Source organism: Gadus chalcogrammus, chromosome 11 (genome assembly GCF_026213295.1).
Source record: "Gadus chalcogrammus isolate NIFS_2021 chromosome 11, NIFS_Gcha_1.0, whole genome shotgun sequence".
In the NCBI taxonomy this organism is placed as follows: Eukaryota; Metazoa; Chordata; class Actinopteri; order Gadiformes; family Gadidae; genus Gadus; species Gadus chalcogrammus.
In genome coordinates this window covers 15,906,808-15,924,906 of record NC_079422.1, presented here as the reverse complement: position 1 = coordinate 15,924,906, position 18,099 = coordinate 15,906,808, and the positions used below count along the sequence as shown (strand labels likewise).

The 18,099-nt window shown below is 44.0% G+C and overlaps 3 protein-coding genes across 4 annotated transcripts; all 3 read right to left on the bottom strand.

Moving 5' to 3' along the window:
* Positions 1 to 84: 84 nt before the first annotated feature.
* Positions 85 to 5,389, bottom strand: bves (blood vessel epicardial substance). 2 transcript variants are annotated; one of them, XM_056602238.1, is made up of 8 exons: positions 5,254 to 5,389; positions 4,597 to 4,858; positions 4,110 to 4,234; positions 3,302 to 3,489; positions 2,959 to 3,067; positions 2,687 to 2,854; positions 2,203 to 2,344; positions 85 to 675 (listed from the first exon to the last, which is right to left on the bottom strand). In XM_056602238.1, the coding sequence occupies exons 2-8, from the start codon at positions 4,835 to 4,837 to the stop codon at positions 545 to 547; spliced, it is 1,104 nt and encodes a 367-aa protein (XP_056458213.1). In that variant the 5' UTR covers positions 4,838 to 4,858; positions 5,254 to 5,389; the 3' UTR covers positions 85 to 544. The 2 variants fall into 2 exon arrangements, with proteins under 2 accessions (XP_056458213.1, XP_056458214.1); XM_056602239.1 differs by having other exon boundaries at positions 4,597 to 4,853.
* An 867-nt stretch (positions 5,390 to 6,256) lies between these two features.
* popdc3 (popeye domain containing 3) lies at positions 6,257 to 7,974 on the bottom strand. The gene is made up of 3 exons (XM_056602476.1): positions 7,321 to 7,974; positions 7,061 to 7,169; positions 6,257 to 6,861 (listed from the first exon to the last, which is right to left on the bottom strand). The coding sequence occupies exons 1-3, from the start codon at positions 7,824 to 7,826 to the stop codon at positions 6,586 to 6,588; spliced, it is 891 nt and encodes a 296-aa protein (XP_056458451.1). The 5' UTR covers positions 7,827 to 7,974; the 3' UTR covers positions 6,257 to 6,585.
* A 4,278-nt stretch (positions 7,975 to 12,252) lies between these two features.
* Positions 12,253 to 18,067, bottom strand: stx12l (syntaxin 12, like). Its single transcript, XM_056602233.1, has 10 exons — positions 17,979 to 18,067; positions 16,758 to 16,886; positions 16,487 to 16,556; positions 16,100 to 16,199; positions 15,507 to 15,644; positions 15,288 to 15,331; positions 15,037 to 15,148; positions 14,864 to 14,936; positions 14,540 to 14,622; positions 12,253 to 14,382 (listed from the first exon to the last, which is right to left on the bottom strand). The coding sequence occupies exons 2-10, from the start codon at positions 16,855 to 16,857 to the stop codon at positions 14,290 to 14,292; spliced, it is 813 nt and encodes a 270-aa protein (XP_056458208.1). The 5' UTR covers positions 16,858 to 16,886; positions 17,979 to 18,067; the 3' UTR covers positions 12,253 to 14,289.
* Positions 18,068 to 18,099: the final 32 nt, after the last annotated feature.

Sequence of the window (18,099 nt, the reverse complement as noted above, 5' to 3'; positions counted from 1 at the left end):
TGAATTCGCTAGAACTCAAAATTAAAACCGTGAAATATCTGACAAATATAACCACAAGGGGACACTGCAGATCCCAGATACTGGCAACCGCATTGCTTTTTCAGCTTGGTTTTGTTTATTGTCTTTCGCTTTTCTCAAACTATTTAACTTCAAAATATACATAGAATTTTTTTTAACACAATACATAACTAGTATTTTAAAAGATACACACGGTAAATTACAGTTGTCATTCATTCTCAAGTCAACACATAATAAAAACTATTGCTTAATCACAAAGTGCAAAGTCAGAATAAATACATTGTATGCTCAGGGTGAACAATGTGCTCGGAAACACACATCAGTATCCATAGTGGGATATCTGCTACACAAACATATGTCTTTCGTTGTGTTCCTAATTGGGCTCTCCCATATATTAAAGGACTAGAAGTTTCAGACAGATCACAGTTTGATTGTTTTAACAACCCTATTGGACAACACTCATTGGCTCCTCATGTTTTTTTGCCCTTGTCTCATTGGACGTGCAACATTTTTAGTCGATTTACGACTACACCTCCTCTACGTGTCTTGAGGGGCTGTGTCGCGAGTCCGGTGGATTGCATTCCTCAAAGACGTCATCTTCCATGCCTTCCTCGATAGGCTTCATCATGGAGGAGCTCTTGGAGGCCGGGGATTTCTCTACAAGGGAAGACACAGTGGGACAGATGAGTGGCCCGGTTCAGCTGCAGAGACCACGTCGCTGGTGACGCGCTCAGTGCACGTCCGAGCGCAGGGATTCCACCAAGATGCACGTGGAAGGTGGTCAGAGGTCACAAACAAACCGACCTTTACCCATTAAACCAAACCGACAAGGCAGTTATGAACATGAATGCGTGAACAGCACATGACCGACGTCTCCCCTTTGACCTACTATAACGTTGTTATACACTGGCAGACGAGAAGGTGAAGCTAACAAAAGAAAATAACAGCGAAGTGAAAAGGGGGAAAAAATGGTATCATGTTTTTATGTATGCATTTGGACATGCATATTATATTTACCTACTCACACACAGAAAACACAAACTCGCTCAGACATTGGAGGTTTTTCTTAGAAAAACTATCAAAAACAGAAGATGTTTTTTCTGTCTATATCGATAGATGCATTTCCTTCTGGTATAACATTTTCATGTCGGGAACGGAGTGGCCTTGCATGTTGTTGCAGTCACAGGTGACATGGAAAACATAATCTAAGGACAGGCACAAGTGTCCCATTTCCGGTGGTTAATATGTACAGAGGTGAAAGAGAAGTGGGGGCTATGTAATGTCTTGGTTACATAGCGAAATTAGGTTGTAATAGCAGAGGGGTGTGGAGATGGCTCTTATGACCTCTTCAGGTCAATGCCTTGTGAATTAAAGAAACCAAGAAACCCAAATATGTGAGTGTGTGAATTATTCATTTCCATGTAAAGGGCAAATCTATACCAATCTGTTTGGATCATTTTTGGTGTGATCCATTTTCCATTTCAAAGACGATGGAGGAATACAATTTACCAGAATTATTTTGTTGTGATTTCATTAGGAATCTGAATCGAGTAAGAATCAATTCCCATTACATGGAATTGGGGTCAGAATTGACGCCAAAACATCCATCCATTTGGAAAGGGATCATTAACAATGTAGCCATCATTTAACCTGAAGGTAGTTACATCTTTCCCCGTCCTTTTGTTATCAATGAACCTGTATACCATGTGCAGTGGTGTGAAACAATGCCGAGCTGTTGTGAGGAGAGCTGGTGACTGATGTTATAATTAACATGTTCTTACAACATACAATATATGTAAAATATGGTTTAGGAGACATCTCAATGGGGTACCATTTGAAGATCACACAAAATAAAATATTGCTGTTTAACATTGTAATCTATACCTTTATTTAACATATCTTTTGGATAAGGTGTCAAACGATTTAAGTTGATGGAAAATGCCCTGCTTGGAAATTGTGAGACAATGCCATATTTCTTTTCTACCTAATCAGCTAGGGCAATAATTAAGACAATATTTACACATTTGAACAAAAAAACTATGTTTAATTGAAGTAAAAGATTTACTGATTCATAAGCCAAGAACACTGGACCAGAATTTGACTTTGACTTAAAATGGTGAAAATTTACTTCCACAGCTAGGCAGTAGTTGTGGCCCAATGCGTGGTGATGCTGGGAACACTTACGGAGTGATGAGCCGGTGGAGCTGCCCCGTAAGATCTGGTTGAGAACGTCGTCCGTGTCGCTGGTGCTACCCATGCTGTTCCTCATCTGCATCATGGACAATTGGGAGCAAAGGCTGGGCTGGCGGTCCATCTTCTTCACCTCCTGAGGAGCATACACCAGCGTCAACATCATCATCAGCAGCAGCAGCAGCAGCCGCATTAGCAGCATCAGCATCAACATCAACATCAACATCAACATCAACATCAACATCAACATCATGATCAGCATCAGCAGCAGCAGCAGTATCAGCAGCAGCATCGACATAAATAAACAATCAGTATTGATTCATTGAAATATTATAACAACTGTGCTGATTATATAACAATATTTACCAGAGGCAAAACTGGAAAATATGAAGAAACTCTCTTTTGTCTCATTCGGTTCAAATTGAAATATTATTTAACTAAATAAACAAGCTTAAAAGGAGACAAAGAGTTCCGCCACCTTGTCGCTTAGGGTGGGGTCGTTGAGAGAGTACAGCTTGTTTGTGATGTCCTTCCCGATGAGGTACCGGAACACCTCGTTCAGGAACGTGTCAGAATCCAGGAAGTAGGTCAGCCTCTCGCGGGTCCAGCACAGGAACTTGCAGTTCTCCTCTGCTGTGATGGTCACCTGTCAATCGATCAAGAATCAACCATGTCTGTTTGAAGATGCCTCAGTCGGTACAGCTGCATGTACTATCATACGGGGAATACTCATAAAACACTGGGATTTACCTGGAACTTCTCTCCTCTGTGCATCTCAGTTGACCTGAATTCTGGCGAGTCGATGAAGGCGTTGGTGTAGATGTTGTGGAGGAAATGTCCACGGTAGGAGACCTTCATCCTATTACATAACATGGGAGAAGTAAACAACCACACGTCAACTAGGGTCATGTCACCATGAGTCCACTTGGACAATCATAGTCTATGAGGTTAGGATGTCTGTGCTAAAAAGTAACTGAAGGGCGCATTGATGCAAACCTATATCCCACCAAACCCAGCATGTTGTCCCAAGAAGAATTAGAAGTAAAACAACCATGTAACAACCACAGCTTGAGAGTTGAAACATACTACATACTTTCCTTTGAGCAGAATGCTGAGTCGCTCGTCCACTGAGGTCTTATCTTCGGCCGCGTACACCTGGCCCTTCTTCAGGGTCTGGATGGTGCAGAACTGGCCGGTGAGCCTCTGAAACAGAGCCTCTCGCACGTGGAGTGGCTCAAACATCCGCTTGTATACAGACCTCAACTCCCTGTCAATCTTGATCTGTAAGTCCACAAGAGCAGTACTTTTATATTACAGGGTGTTGCCAGTGTCACACATATTCAGAGTGATATTTGTGTTACTTGTGGCATTTGTATGTGTGAATATCTATGTGTACGTAAGTACATGATTGCATGTGTTTGTGTGTGTGTGTGTGTGTGTGTGTGTGTGTGTGTGTGTGTGTGTGTGTGTGTGTGTGTGTGTGTGTGTGTGTGTGTGTGTGTGTGTGTGTGTGTGTGTGTGTGTGTGTGTCTTTGTGTGTGTGTCTATATATGTGTGTGTGTGTGTGTGTGTGCCTGTTAGTGTGTGTGTGAGGAATAGTACACATAGCACACGGCAAGCCTTCTGCCTCATTGTAAATGTTGTGGTCTCATTCTGTCAAGTATTTGGATGCCCTTTACACACAGAACTCCCCCAGTGCCACCCACATCGGTCTTAACAACCTGCATCCTTATTAAAGCAGAGAACAGCCGTAGCCCAGGAGGACGTGTTGTCATGCTTACCTGAGACACATGACAAGCATAATCCTCTGTATCACCCATATATGGATCCAGGAGGAAAACCCGCCGTGGTAGTATAGGACTGAACATGAGCCTGATCAAACTCTTTTGGGCAGAACTCACCGGCCTGCGTTTGTAGAGCAGGTAGAAGAAGTGCATGAAGTTGACTAGCAGGAAGACCACATTCCACACCATCACGTCAAGATTGCACCTGTAGAGCGTCGCCCAGGCGATGAAGAAAGAGCATCCTGCCGTGATGAAACAGAGAGGAAAAGGAAAGAGAATCAAACACTAGCAGGACTGCGTGGTAAACAATTTTTTTTTTTTTTTACTATTTACTATTTTTTTATGTACTATTACTTTGGTCGAATAAATTTATTCCTATTGTCTGTACATTGTTTGGTTTACAACTAATCGTCGAGGACCTTAAAAGGCTTTCACAGCCAATCACAATCTAGGGAACTATGCTCAACGTATTGGGTGCCAAGGACACTTGGATAGGTCGGTAAATTTAGCTCTCCATAGAACCCCCCCAAAGCTGATACCAGCTACCCTTTGATCCATGTGAGAGAAATCAGGCATGCGCTGTAGATGGCGCTGCAAGCCAAACCTGTCATCAGCAACATGCGCAGCAGGGTCATGTGCAGAGACAGGGTCGTGGGGATGACCAGGGCCATGAGCAGGGACAGGTTGCCCAGGTGGAAGAGCAGATGGTGGGTCCCCTCCCACTCCGCGCACGAGGTGGTGTTGTGCTCCATGGCTAGACCCACGACTCCTCCTGGAGAGGCCGTGTGGAGAGGAGCCATCGTGGAGAAGAACAGCCTGGTGGACATCTCGGTGGAAGACGACATCTTCGGCCGGTATCAACTTCACTGAGCGAAACATTATCGGACCAAGTTGAGTTCACCGTTCCACCTTTTTCCCTAAACAAAGCCCTCAAACTATTTTCTGTTGCTGTTGTGGTTCTTAATATTGGGGGGTTATTTGTGTCTCGTTTGCCTATGGGTTTAGGCCTTTAACCTGATGGTAAACGAGTTGATTGTTGCTCTTTTAATCTAAAAAATTATGAATCTAGTATTGGAGTAGGCCATGATAGTGTTAACTACAACATGTAAGTCTAGACTGCACACAATGAACTGAAGCATTGGGACACGCTGAAGCGGTAGGGCCGTCCTAAGGGTGGGATTCCCCGTAGCAGGGCTATATCTGGCTGTTTACAACTAACATAAAAGAAATGTAAGAAGTAAGTATACATATGCCTACTTACCGCTTCGGTAAAGTAAAAATTAAAGCAATGTAATCAAGCGAGAAAAACCCAAGCAAATAAAAACCGCCAACCGACGAATGAAAGTGTAGTCGAGCTCCTCGGGAGAGCGGGGAGGACTGCAGAATATGAGGCGCACATTCCAGGGCTGAGAGACATAGAGGGAGAGAGAGAGAGAGAGAGAGAGAGAGAGAGAGAGAGAGAGAGAGAGAGAGAGAGAGAGAGAGAGAGAGAGAGAGAGAGAGAGAGAGAGAGAGAGAGAGAGAGAGAGAGAGAGAGAGAGAGAGAGAGAGAGAGAGAGAGAGAGAGAGAGAGAGAGAGCGAGAGAGAGAGAGAGAGAGAGAGAGAGAGAGAGAGAGAGAGAGAGAGAGAGAGAGAGAGAGAGAGAGAGAGACTTACACACACACATACAGAGAGGGATTGAAAGAGTAGGAGAGAGAGAAAGAGGGAGACACAGAGACTAAAATGGGCAAGAGCAGAGGGTCTGCAGCCGCCGCCAAACACGCTTGCCTGTTTTACGCATGCGCCATACTCCGGGAAAAGGAGATAAGAAAGTTTTTACAGCCTAATAAAAAAAAAATATATAAAATAGAACTTAGAGGCACTGAGTCTGTAGGACTGAGACACCCTAGCAAAAAATAAAGAAACAAGGTAAGGATTGAAACTTTAAGCGACACTTCGGGAAAACATCAATCCCATTAATGAGAGATAAATTAGTTCACACGCGCGTCTATTACGCATTGCGTTGCGTCAGCACCATGGACAGTTATTGTGGTTGTTTGCGTGTGTATGCGTGTGTGTGTGTGTGTGTGTGTGTGTGTGTGTGTGTGTGTGTGTGTGTGTGTGTGTGTGTGCGTGCGTGCGTGTGTGCGTGCGTGCGTGCGTGTGTGTGTGCGTGTGTGTGTGTGTGTGTGTGTGTGTGTGTGTGTGTGTGTGTGTGTGAGAGAGAGAGCGAGATAAGAGAGAGGGAGTGCGTGTGCGTGTGTGTATATCGACGTGACAAATACAACAAGGCACCACATTTATTTACTCGTTATATCTTCATTATATTTATATCATACAGTGCATAAGCCACATCTCTATTTACAAAGTAGTTTCGACGCAAGAGAAAAGTAACAAAGTGAACATACAGGCCTAAAATACTATCTGTACTGACATTTGGTAAAGATAAGCAGCTCAATATACATCCAGAAATCCCAACGCCATGAAGTATTTCACCCGAACCCCGAACATAACAACAAATAACGCGCTATTATCAAGTTGTTTTTTTGTTGTTGTTTTTTTGTTGCTTTTTTTTCCTTCTGACGTAGGGTGATATCAGGCACAAATATAGGCCTACTTGGCAGCCGGCTGCACTGGCACATGAAGCAAGGCATCTGACTTGTCTAAATCGGGCTTCGGCACGTGACAGTAGCTGGGTAAGCGGAGATCGTAGCGGTGCCCGCTGCTGTCGAACGCCTTGTCGTTGAGGGAGAACAGTTTCTCCGCGATGTCGTTGCGCACCACCAGCGCGAACACCTTGGCGATGTAGCGGTGCTTGGCGAAGAGCAGGTACAGCTTCTTCCTCCTCCAGGCCACGTAGCGGCACCGGCTCTCCGCGCGCAGGGTCACCTGGGTGTTATTACGCGGAGGTTATTTGGGATTTATTACTAACTGTAAAATAAATAAATAAATAAATAAATAAATAAATAAATAAATAAATAAATAAATAAGCGAATATTGTATATGCCTCCATGTAATATGCAAATATACACATGATAAAATACTAATAAGGTAGAAAGAAGTTGTTCTGATGCAGCCTGTAGATCACCTGGAACACCCCTTCCTCTGAAGGTCGGAGAGAGTCCCATTCAGGGGAGTCTAGGAACTGGAAGGGATGGATGTAGTGAAGGAACTCTCCGTTCACTGTCACAACCATCCTGTCGATCATCAAACAAACATACAAACAAACAAACGAACAACCACAGAGAAAACGCGTTGTGTTTACAGGTGCGTCCGGCATGTCGGGCAGCCTGTTAGTTAATTGGTTCAAACCACTGACACTATAGTCACAGATGTTCTCACACACACCTGCCCGAGAGAAGAACCGACAGCTTCTCTATCGCGGTCTTCCCCTCCATCGCGAAGCAGTGGTCCTTCTCCAGGGTCTGGAGGTCCCCGTCGCAACAGGCGACCACCTTCCCGAAGTGGCTGAGCGACACCCCCAACTTCTTAAACATGCAGTTGTAAAGTTCCTGGAATTCCTTATCGAACGTCACGATCCTCAACCGGTACGAAACGTGCACTAGCTGGCCGACGCACACGCCAAACAGCGCGAAGTTCCATAGGAAGCCGTCCGTTGTGCATGCGTCTTCCCAGGACCAGACGGTGGCGCAGAAGAAGCCGAGCGTCAGCAGGGTGAGCATGTACAGCAGCCCGTAGAGGCCGCTGCCGCCCATGAAGCCCAGTACTAGGAAGATGTTGGCCAGCTGGAAGACCGAGTCCTCCGCGCCTTCTCTCCACGCCTGGCACACCGGGTAGTCCGCCACCGCGGTTTCAAGAGTTGAGTTCATGGCGTCGAAATCGGGCAGCTCCATTTTGCCGTGATCGAAAGCAGGGATCGCGCTCAAGTTGAGTAGGCTAAAATACTTCTTTTTAATTTATTTAAAGGACAGTCGAGCGACTTCGCCACCAGCAGCAGCAGTCGACACCCACAGCTCGGTGCCTAAAATACGAGGCGCGTGTGACGCCCGAATCGCTGCCGCGCTCTCCGATCCCCCCCGGTCCTGCAGTCCCTCTGTTTCACTTATCTGATAACATCTTTATTTATAAATCCATAAAGTTTATATTATACAAAACATTAATATAAACACACAAAGACTACAGTGATTCAATAAGAACATAAATTATTGTGTATGCGTGTGAATGTGTGTTTGTGTGTGTGTGTGTGTGTGTGTGTGTGTGTGTGTGTGTGTGTGTGTGTGTGTGTGTGTGTGTGTGTGTGTGTGTGTGTGTGTGTGTGTGTGTGTGTGTGTGTGTGTGTGTGTGTGTGTTTGGGTGTTTTTATGTGTACATTAATCAACATGTCCATTCCATAGGACATGTAAATGTACCAGATTTAGTTATACAAACTATTTTTCGTCTGTAGTCCCTTATGTTATACATTAATATTTACACACAAAGATGAGAGCATTTCATATCGTTCGAAATAAGAGCGTCTTCGTAGGGGGATTACTGTGTGTGAGTGAGTGTGTGTGTGTATGAATGTGTGTGTATTTGTGTGTGTGTGTGTGTGTGTGTGTGTGTGTGTGTGTGTGTGTGTGTGTGTGTGTGTGTGTGTGTGTGTGTGTGTGTGTGTGTGTGTGTGTGTGTGTGTGTGTGTGTGTGTGTGTGTGTGTGTGTGTGTGTGTGGGTGTGTGTGTAGGGGTATGGGTAGGGGATTGAACGTATCTCATCAACAGAAGGTTGTGTGTGTGTGTGTGTGTGTGTGTGTGTGTGTGTGTGTGTGTGTGTGTGTGTGTGTGTGTGTGTGTGTGTGTGTGTGTGTGTGTGTGTGTGTGTCTGTGTGTGTGTGTATTTTTTCTCTGTGTGTGAGTGTGTGTGTGTGTGTGTGTGTGTGTAGGAATGTAGGTAGGGGAATGAGCGTTTCTCATCAACAGGAGGGACTGGGGGCTATAAAGGCCAATACTCTTCTCGACAAAAATAGAACTCAGCGCTGCCATGGTGTAACATCTGTACCTGAATGGTCAAGGTGACTTTAGAACGGACCAAATGAGAGAAATGGGGTCTGGAATTATCTAGGACAGCTGCGAAGAAAAGAGGCAATGTGACAACCATTGTTGCTCCGGATGTCTTCATCTGGAGAGGTTAATGAGGACAACACAAAGCAGGAGGAGTAAATATGTTAAGGGAGGGTGGGATCCCACCTGAAGCTATTTTAGAACCCTAAAAAATAAAATGGGTTAGGTGTTATTTTGTTAATAACTTGCATGTGTATGCGTAGTGTGCATGGTTGTGTGTGTAATCCAATTTGAAACAAAATAAATACCATAGGAAGTGCTGATCATAACTCACATTGCCAGGCGAGACGGTCATCAAAACGCTCAATCAATTGATCATCAGACCAAATCGCCCCATTAGGCAATGGTGATTGTATACATGTTCCTGTGTGTCTATGTGCATGTGTGTGTGTGTGTGTGTGTTTGTGTGTGTGTGTTTGTCTGGTTTCCTCATCTGTTAAACAAGTTATCTAGAAGAGAGATGAAGAATGAGGGGACGTGGGGACGATCAACACTGGCCCGTCCGCGGTGGGCTTGATAATGAAGTGGTTGCTGCTCTGTCAACAGCCTTGAATGTGAAAACACCCAGGGGACCAGGTGATTCATCTCCTCGAGTGAGAGTGCGTGGGGTTTCATGTGCTGTAGTTGTGTTATATCCGGGGGGGTATATACATGCCTTGTTATGAGGATCTGCTGAATGTGGGATCCACCTCTTAGATGTCAATGACCAGCAAAGGACACACACACGTCACACGCACACCAACACACACACACACAAACAGATGCATGGAATTATTATTTATCCATTCGACACACTAAACAGGCGTGAGCTGTGAACTTACGCACACGCTCCGACACGTTTATTATGATCACCGTCAGGATAATTAACTCATTAAGCAGACCACACTAGGTGGGGGGGGGGGGGGGGGGGGAACGTGGGCTACAACCCCGCTATCCATTGACCCCCCGGGATCCTGCTCATGGCATACCAATGAGCTGCCAGGCGCTGGCCCGGCCCTCAGAGGGTGTGTGTGTATGTGTGTGCGTGTGTGTGCGTGTGTGTGTGTGTGTGTCTGTGTGTTTGTGTGTGTGTGTGTGTGTGTGTGTGTGTGTGTGTGTGTGTGTGTGTGTGTGTGTGTGTGTGTGTGTGTGTGTGTGTGTGTGTGTGTGTGTGTGTGTGTGTGTGTCGGGTGGGAGGGTGGGATGGGGACTGGAAGATAGAGGGAAGCACACTGCAGCTGTATCTCTACAGACTTGACAGATGTGGTGTGACAGCCGTGCTGTACCTTGTTAGAGGAGCACCAAGGTACAGCCAGATAGGAGCTGGGGGAGAGAGAGAGAGAGAGAGAGAGAGAGAGAGAGAGAGAGAGAGAGAGAGAGAGAGAGAGAGAGAGAGAGAGAGAGAGAGAGAGAGAGAGAGAGAGAGAGAGAGAGAGAGAGAGAGAGAGAAGCCGGGAAACTCAACTTGTGGAAGCCCCAAAGGGGATATAAAAAACCTGATGGAGATTGCCTCGATCTGACAGTTCCCAGATAAAAATGTGACTTGTTGGAATATAAGGAAAGTAGACCACCAACACCCCCACACAAGCTGCCGATAGGGGAGCCTTCTCCATGCTGCCTTGCTTATGTTCATCAGCCCCAGCCAGACATTGTCCAAAATACAACTAACACGTACGGAGGAGGAAAATAAGACTCCATTTAACCCTTTTTTTGTTTCCTACTTCTGCCATTGGTCCCTCTGGTTTCACATCAGCTGGCTGAATCAGTGTGTGATACTCCTGTCCCAGTGTCTTATGACAGAGGAAATGAAAGATGAATTGAGGAAAGGAGCTTACAGAGGGGGGCTTATGGAAAGCAGTCTCCATTCTTCTGTATAATAATAGACACTGGGAGGGCTTTTAGTCTTTTCCTGTTTGACCTTTACTTGGCGGCCCTCCAGAGACCAACGGTGTCTATTCTTACCAGTGAATACAGACTTGCTTGAATAAAAGTGGAAAAGTGAATGAAGCCGAACATTGTTACGAGGAACCCTTCTCTTTTCATTAAAAAACGGTCAGATAAGAAGGAAGCTGACTAGGAGCCAGCTTGATTCTCAGAGGAGCAAAATTAGAAGAAGATTGCATTATTATTATTGCCATGATAACATTGACCTCGTATTTCCTTCAGGTATTAAACACATTATTCATGATGAGGATTTAATGATATTCTAAATGTAATTAAACCACTCCAGTGTTCCTCATCTTGAGTCTCGGTTCTTATTTGCATATTCCTCTGAAAGCAGCACACGTTTGCATGCGTCCAAAAGAAGCTGCGTAGGTTTTAAGAAGAACTCCTAATTTGATCTTCATTGCGCGCTTCACTCTCGTGTAATCACAGAGATGGCCCGACCGTGTCGCTCGCAGGGGATCAAGAGCGGATCATGTTAGTCTGAGAACTGAGTCACGGCCAGGGAAAGAGAGGAGCCGTCGAGAACTCACCACTCACAGCTACTTTCAAGACATCCAAATAACGTGTAACCATGACGACTTCTTCTGCCGGGCATCTCCTGTTCTCATAAAGCTCTTCGAGTGGTTCCCCTTTGATTTCAATGAGTGGCCCTTCAGACTCGTTGTTAGGTAACATGTAGGCCTACTTGTTCTGCATTGTGACTAGCGCCAAGGGTCAAGGGTCAAAGGTATTGATACTGAATCACAAAATATTTTTAAGGAGAAGAGTTGAATGATTAAACTATGGCGGTATGGGGATGAATTAAATGCACTAATTTTGTGCAGGACTACGTTGTTTGCGTTCACACGTAATCAGGAACGATGGAGTAGAAGTTTTCAATGACATTAACATCCAAGGCCCAATATAAATTAATTCTAATGGATGCTATTGAAAATATATAATTACTAGAAGCCGACTCCACTTTTGAAATAATAACACTTTTTAAAGGTTTCGTTCTTGTCCCCATGTATCCTGCTCAATGGTCTGAACAGTTTCATGTACTATTGGTGCACCATACTGCCTATTTTCAGAGAACGAATGATGATCATTTGTGGAGTTGTGGCTCTGTTAAATAGTGCATACATTTGAGGTTACTATCAATGGCTGTGTGTCTGTTACAGCACAGAGGATAATATGATATACGTGGGTGATATTATCGATGTCCACTCAAGAAAAGGTTTACTAATTGAATCTATGTGGTCCAACTAAGTTGTAATGAGTTCTGCAACTTGGGTTTCTCCTCATTGGCTATCCTGCACATTAACTGGCCATGTTTTGATCGCCCTCTAGTGAACAAAGTAAGATATGACATCAAAAGCACTGTTCAGGCTTTACATTTATTTTATAAGACACAAGACATTGACAAACTGTTCAATATGGAATGACATTTTCTTATGTGGTACCAGTGGTAATGAAAAACATTTTCACACGCAAGATATTCTCACTTTAGTACAGAAATCAAGTGAACATTTCTATAGCTTGACAAACTTGTGCAACATTGCATTCAATAAGGTAAAGCCTTAAATGTTATAATAGCTTATTCGATTTGTTTTACATATTATAATTCAGAGTATCCAGCAGTGAGATGTTTGAGAGACACAGCCTGCCAATATATCCAAATAATTTGGGGGGCTGCGCATCAGTGGTTGGGGCGTTGTAACCCTAGCTGGAAGGTTCTAGTCTGGTTCTCAATCCCCAAGGTCTTCCAGCTACCAGACGGAATCCTTGTTAAGGTGCCTAACCTCTACCTGCTCATTCATTCATTCACTGTACAACCCAAAGAACAAGGAGTGCACATGTTGGTTCATATTTGTGGTGCGACCCAAAACAGAAACCCTGCAAAGCCCACAGAGCACGGACGAAGCGAGACTTTGTTCTATCGCTTGCTATGAATATAGGAGTCCAGTGTTTCCCCCAGCACTGTGTTGTTAAGGCGGCTTTAACAACAATAGGGCCCCGCCTTGACTACCAATGCATTAACAAAGTAGAAAACTCTCGTAGGGAAAGAAAACATACTTCCATCAGGTGTAGAAAATAAAGATTAATAACGCATCAGTAATACTGTTCACAACAATGGTCGTGCCATAAAGCATTTTGAATTGATTTGAAACTGAGACAGCCCCCCCACCCCCCTCCCTGACCACCTTGACTAAGACATTTACTGGGGGAAGCACTGGAGTCTATTTTGGACAAAAGATTCCAAGATCATTTCATGTCTGTCCTGACACGGCTGTGTGCTTTGGGCTTGAGATGCTTTGGATAAAAGCAATCTGATAAACACAAAACTAGTATAATAGCAGTCAACTTGAGTACACACTTATGCACTCATGCAGACACGGCCAGAGATAAAGAAAATATGTACCCTTGAAATGCATAACTGGTCGACCATGGACCCTATACCAAACAGATATGTTAAATCCAAGAGGACTACGAGAACCACCCTTCCTGAACATCACCTGTTTTGACTTAAATGCCAAATTACACTTCTGCATAAGCACGGATGTGAGGATCAGCAAAGATCCACGCCGCTACCATAGACCTGTACACACCCCTTTGGCCGGTCCAAGTCCTACCCATACGCAAAGATCTGCAGTCATCCCAGAGGTCAGCATCATCCCAACCTGTCTCTCTGGAGGTGGCCGTCAACTAATCATTGATTGCTCGGGCAGGGAACTGGCATAGTGTCTTCGATCTGTTTTCCACAGCCAGACACAAGAATAAAATGGATGCACCGGGCCAAATCAAGGTATATGTGTTTGTTGAGATACACCAACCGCTTTTTGGTGTACATTTAAATAAATTTAAAACAACTTATTTTGACGTGAATGTATTGCGTTTACATATTTTCAATGGAGAAGACTTGGGTTCACAATCCGGATTCCAGATTTGTTTGTTGTTTTATATACATCTAGGTTCTGATGGCTATGCTGCTCCCTTGCTTGCATGTTAACGCGATGTACCATGCCTCCGAGTAGCGACATGGATCTTGGCATACACAGGGCTTCACTCGACTGGTCAAGGATTCACAGGCTAGGGTATAGTGCAGTCACCATTTTGGGGTGTTGTTGAAATCAATTCCTCATTTTACGTGCTTGATTAAAAAGAGACATATACTCACACACACACACACACACAACTAACTTCACATTCTGAATCATTGTACCGAGAGGTACAAATGAAAGTCACACAGACGCTCACGTCATCAGACACACAACTACAGCAATGCGCACACTCACTGGAAGCCATTTTAAGTCCTCAGTAGAACACTTGACTCCTTTTCTCCACTTTAGTGGTCTCATCTGAGCGCTTGCCAGATGATGATGCTCAGTATGGTGAGAACCAGGGACAACACCATGGCAAGAATGCACTTCCTCTTGCGAGACTTCCTCTGAAAAGGGAGCAAAGGCATAATTCATGTTGTTCAATTCTTTATCAAAGCACAGAACAAAACAAAGAACATTTCAGGCAATTTGACGGTACAAAGGAAGCAAACATCATCATAATCCTCCTCATCATCAAATACATGCATACATAAAGCATGTTACCTGGTAACCGGCAGCTCTTTGGAGCTGAGTAGCTCCTCTGTCAACATGGACCTCTGCACTCTCAACATTTGCCTCAATGCTGTCTGTGTTTGGATGAAACCGACATGGACACCAAATTCAGAGGAGGTGACAGTTAAAGCTATAAATGAACACAGTGTCAGATCTGTAGCTCACTTGGACGTTCTTTGAGGCATGCAATATGGTTTAAAAACTAGGTACTAGGTATGGCAGGGCTACGTTACAGGAATACGTTCATAGTGTGCTTCCCTAAAAAGGGTAATATTGATATGAATGATCTCCCTGTGTGCATGTCACAAAGCTCACCTATGATTTCTCCCTGATCATGGATCATCAGAGCCAGGTCCTTAAAGATTTGGTTCACATCCATAATGTCCGCCTGGGGGGATTAGAGCAAGGAAAACCAGAGATGAAGGTTCACTGATCCAAACCCTCCCTCATGAGGTATTGGTACTACAAGCAGCGATGTGGAGCCTTACCTCCAGCTGCCTGATGTTGGTCTCTCTGTCCTTGATGATCTCCAGGTCCTCCTCGGTGATGGGGGCCTGTTCTGTCTGAACCTGGTCCTGCTGGGCCGAGTCTTCATCATCCCTAATGAACATCATGAGGCCATGTTCAATGTTTACAAATCGAGGTACAATCACACAGCATCGATATTTTTACATCACTTAACGCAAATTATTAAGGCTAATTGACTATGACATATTCCGGTAGACTGAAGAATACATACTTTTCGAACGTAACCAGCTGTTCTTCAACATTGCAACCATCTCCCTGTGGGATATTGGCAGAAAAGGGGAGTTTGCATCAATTCTCTTTGGAAGAATGCCCATGCTCTGGGCATGGGCACAAATTGTATACAAATTGTGCAGGAAGCTAGACTAAAATTAAATTTGGACGTATTGACCAACTGCATTCATATATTTTTTCGAGGAAACGTGGGATTCACCATAAGCCGTGAGCCTGCCCTGGCCCTAGCTACTGTCTCTCTCTGCTTCTCTGCCGCACGTCTCTGGATCGTCTGGAAGTTGTTGAGCGCAGTGGAGAAGTCATTCATCAGACGCTCCTTCTGGATCTTTTGCTGTCTCTGTAAAGAGGAACGAATAATAGTACATAGATAAGTGATGCATGGTTATAGCACAGCATTGTGAAATACTTGACCCTGATTGGTCATTTACGTTCCTAGGGTAAGCATTATATTCAATAATGGAACACCTTTGCTTTTTTAACAGTTCTGACGTTATAGATTAAAATAAATAAATATATATAATATATAAAATACTCTGATAATGGTCTTATTATTGGAAAAACGGGACGCCATGGAGAGGTATGTTCCTGACTTAACTGTGTGCACTTCTAAGAAGTGCATAAGACTGTATCAAACATCTGCCAATAGATGATGACATGGACTACAGAGCCCACAGCAAACCTAATTTTATCTGCACTCTTCGTATAAGGACTCAAGTTTATTTTGCTGTGAAATTCCGAAAACATTCTTTTGCTTGCAGGTGTCTATCTTGGAACACAGGAAAACATCCTGACCTGTTCGGATGGAGAGAGAGGTTGCGGGAAGGATCCCAGCTCTTTCAGATGCTTGTTGGTTTCTTTAGCCAGCTGGTTTGTATAGTGCTGTAGCTGTTGTCTACATAGGAGTTATGAATATAATAATGATAAAGAAGAATTGATACGATACTGACACTTCTGAACTTTTACATAACAAACAGATAGCACAAGTCAGAAGTGTATAGTGTACAAAAAGTATAGTGTATTTATATTTTTTTGTATCCCAATAAGTCAATCATTTTAATAGGTAAAACACAAAGACACACAAAAACAAAGCATTTAAAATGATCAGTAGCTTTCATCAATAATATATTTTTTGCGTACATTGCCTAAATGTCTGGCTGGTTACAATGAGTTAATACTTACAGTCTGTCCTGTAGCTCTGGGGTTTCCTTGCCAGAACCCATCTGGTATAATAGGCTCATAATCTGGCCAGCTGCGTACAAAACAAGCATTAGACGTGGCAGAAGTGAAACATTAAGTCCTGCTTTGACATTAGAAGGTGCCGTGCATATTGTGTGTGTTTGTGCGTGCGTTCGTGCGTGCGTGCGTGCGTGCGTGCGTGCGTGCGTGCGTGCGTGCGTGCGTGCGTGCGTGCGTGCGTGCGTGCGTGCGTGCGTGCGTGCGTGCGGCTTACTGTTCTGTGTGATTTTCTGGATGTTGCTGCTGCATGTCTGGGTGAGGTTGCTGAGGTCCCGGGTCTGGGACCGGTAGCTGTCCACTCTGCCGTACGACATGCTTGCGGTTGATGTTGTGTTGGGTCAGCCTGGAGGGGACAATATGTGAGAGATTTTAATGATCCGTTTGTTATATTTGTCAGAGAGAAAAATATATTGCCCAGGGATTGTTGAGAGAATTTGGAATTAGAATAAAATAAGTAGGTCTATTGAAGGTCTATATTCTAAAATAATTGAACCAATATAAAGAATTGTTAATGCTTTTGCATTGATTTTCTTGGTGATCTCGGAGCAGTTTCACAGAGTATATAGAGCAACTCCACTGTTGCCTTGGTGAAGGACAGTGGCCGGAGCTCAAGCCCAACCTGCATGTTGACTATTTTAAGCTGGGAAGAAAACTGTACAGAATATTTGATTTGAGTGTTTCATTAAACTGATATCCCATGTTTAAATCAATGTTCATAACAGTGTATCACTCAAGTGGGCCACAATAAACCTTGGAGCATTATAGGCTATGACTGTGATGGCAGTCAACTTATTTTTAGACACCAATGAGGTTAATTCACACAAACACATCACAGTGTTGATGAGTGTGATTGGACAAGGTATTATGAGACATGGGTCGAGGTAAGATCAGACATGACGCTATCATTCATCACGGCGCATGATGTATAAACAAAACAAGAGCGATGAGCAGCAACAGTGACCAATGTGATAAGTAAACTGTTATCACGTGTCCTCCTGACAGACACAACAGAACGGGACGCTGACGAGATACGCCCTCAACCCCACTAGTTGCAGAACAAATCGCTTGAATGTCAAATTATTAATTAACGAAAGGCATCTCTTAAGGCAATTGTGACGTACAATGCAAAATAGAAATAGGCTTAATTTGAAATGCATGATGCTATAAGGCGGATCAGTTTCACACATATACCTATTTAAGTAAAAACCTAACAAAGAAACGAGTATAAAAAAAATAATCGAAGGCATTATCCAATAAATTATACACCGGTGACACATTTCTGCAGTACTTATAGGGTTTATTGCGCCGTGGTTTCAGCCTATGAGTCGCAGCCTATTTCTACTCGTGTTTCCTGGGACGGATCACGCCGCATAATGAGGCTATTCAAGATAACACATTTATATGGCATGTAACGCATAAAAAAAGATGCTCTTACTTTACAATAGTGCTGTCTGTGGCGTGTCGCTCCCAATATTTATGTCGGATTTAGATTTGTTCGCATTGACCCAGCCCATGTGCGACGTCACACGTTTAAAACGGTTAATCCGACGTGAGCA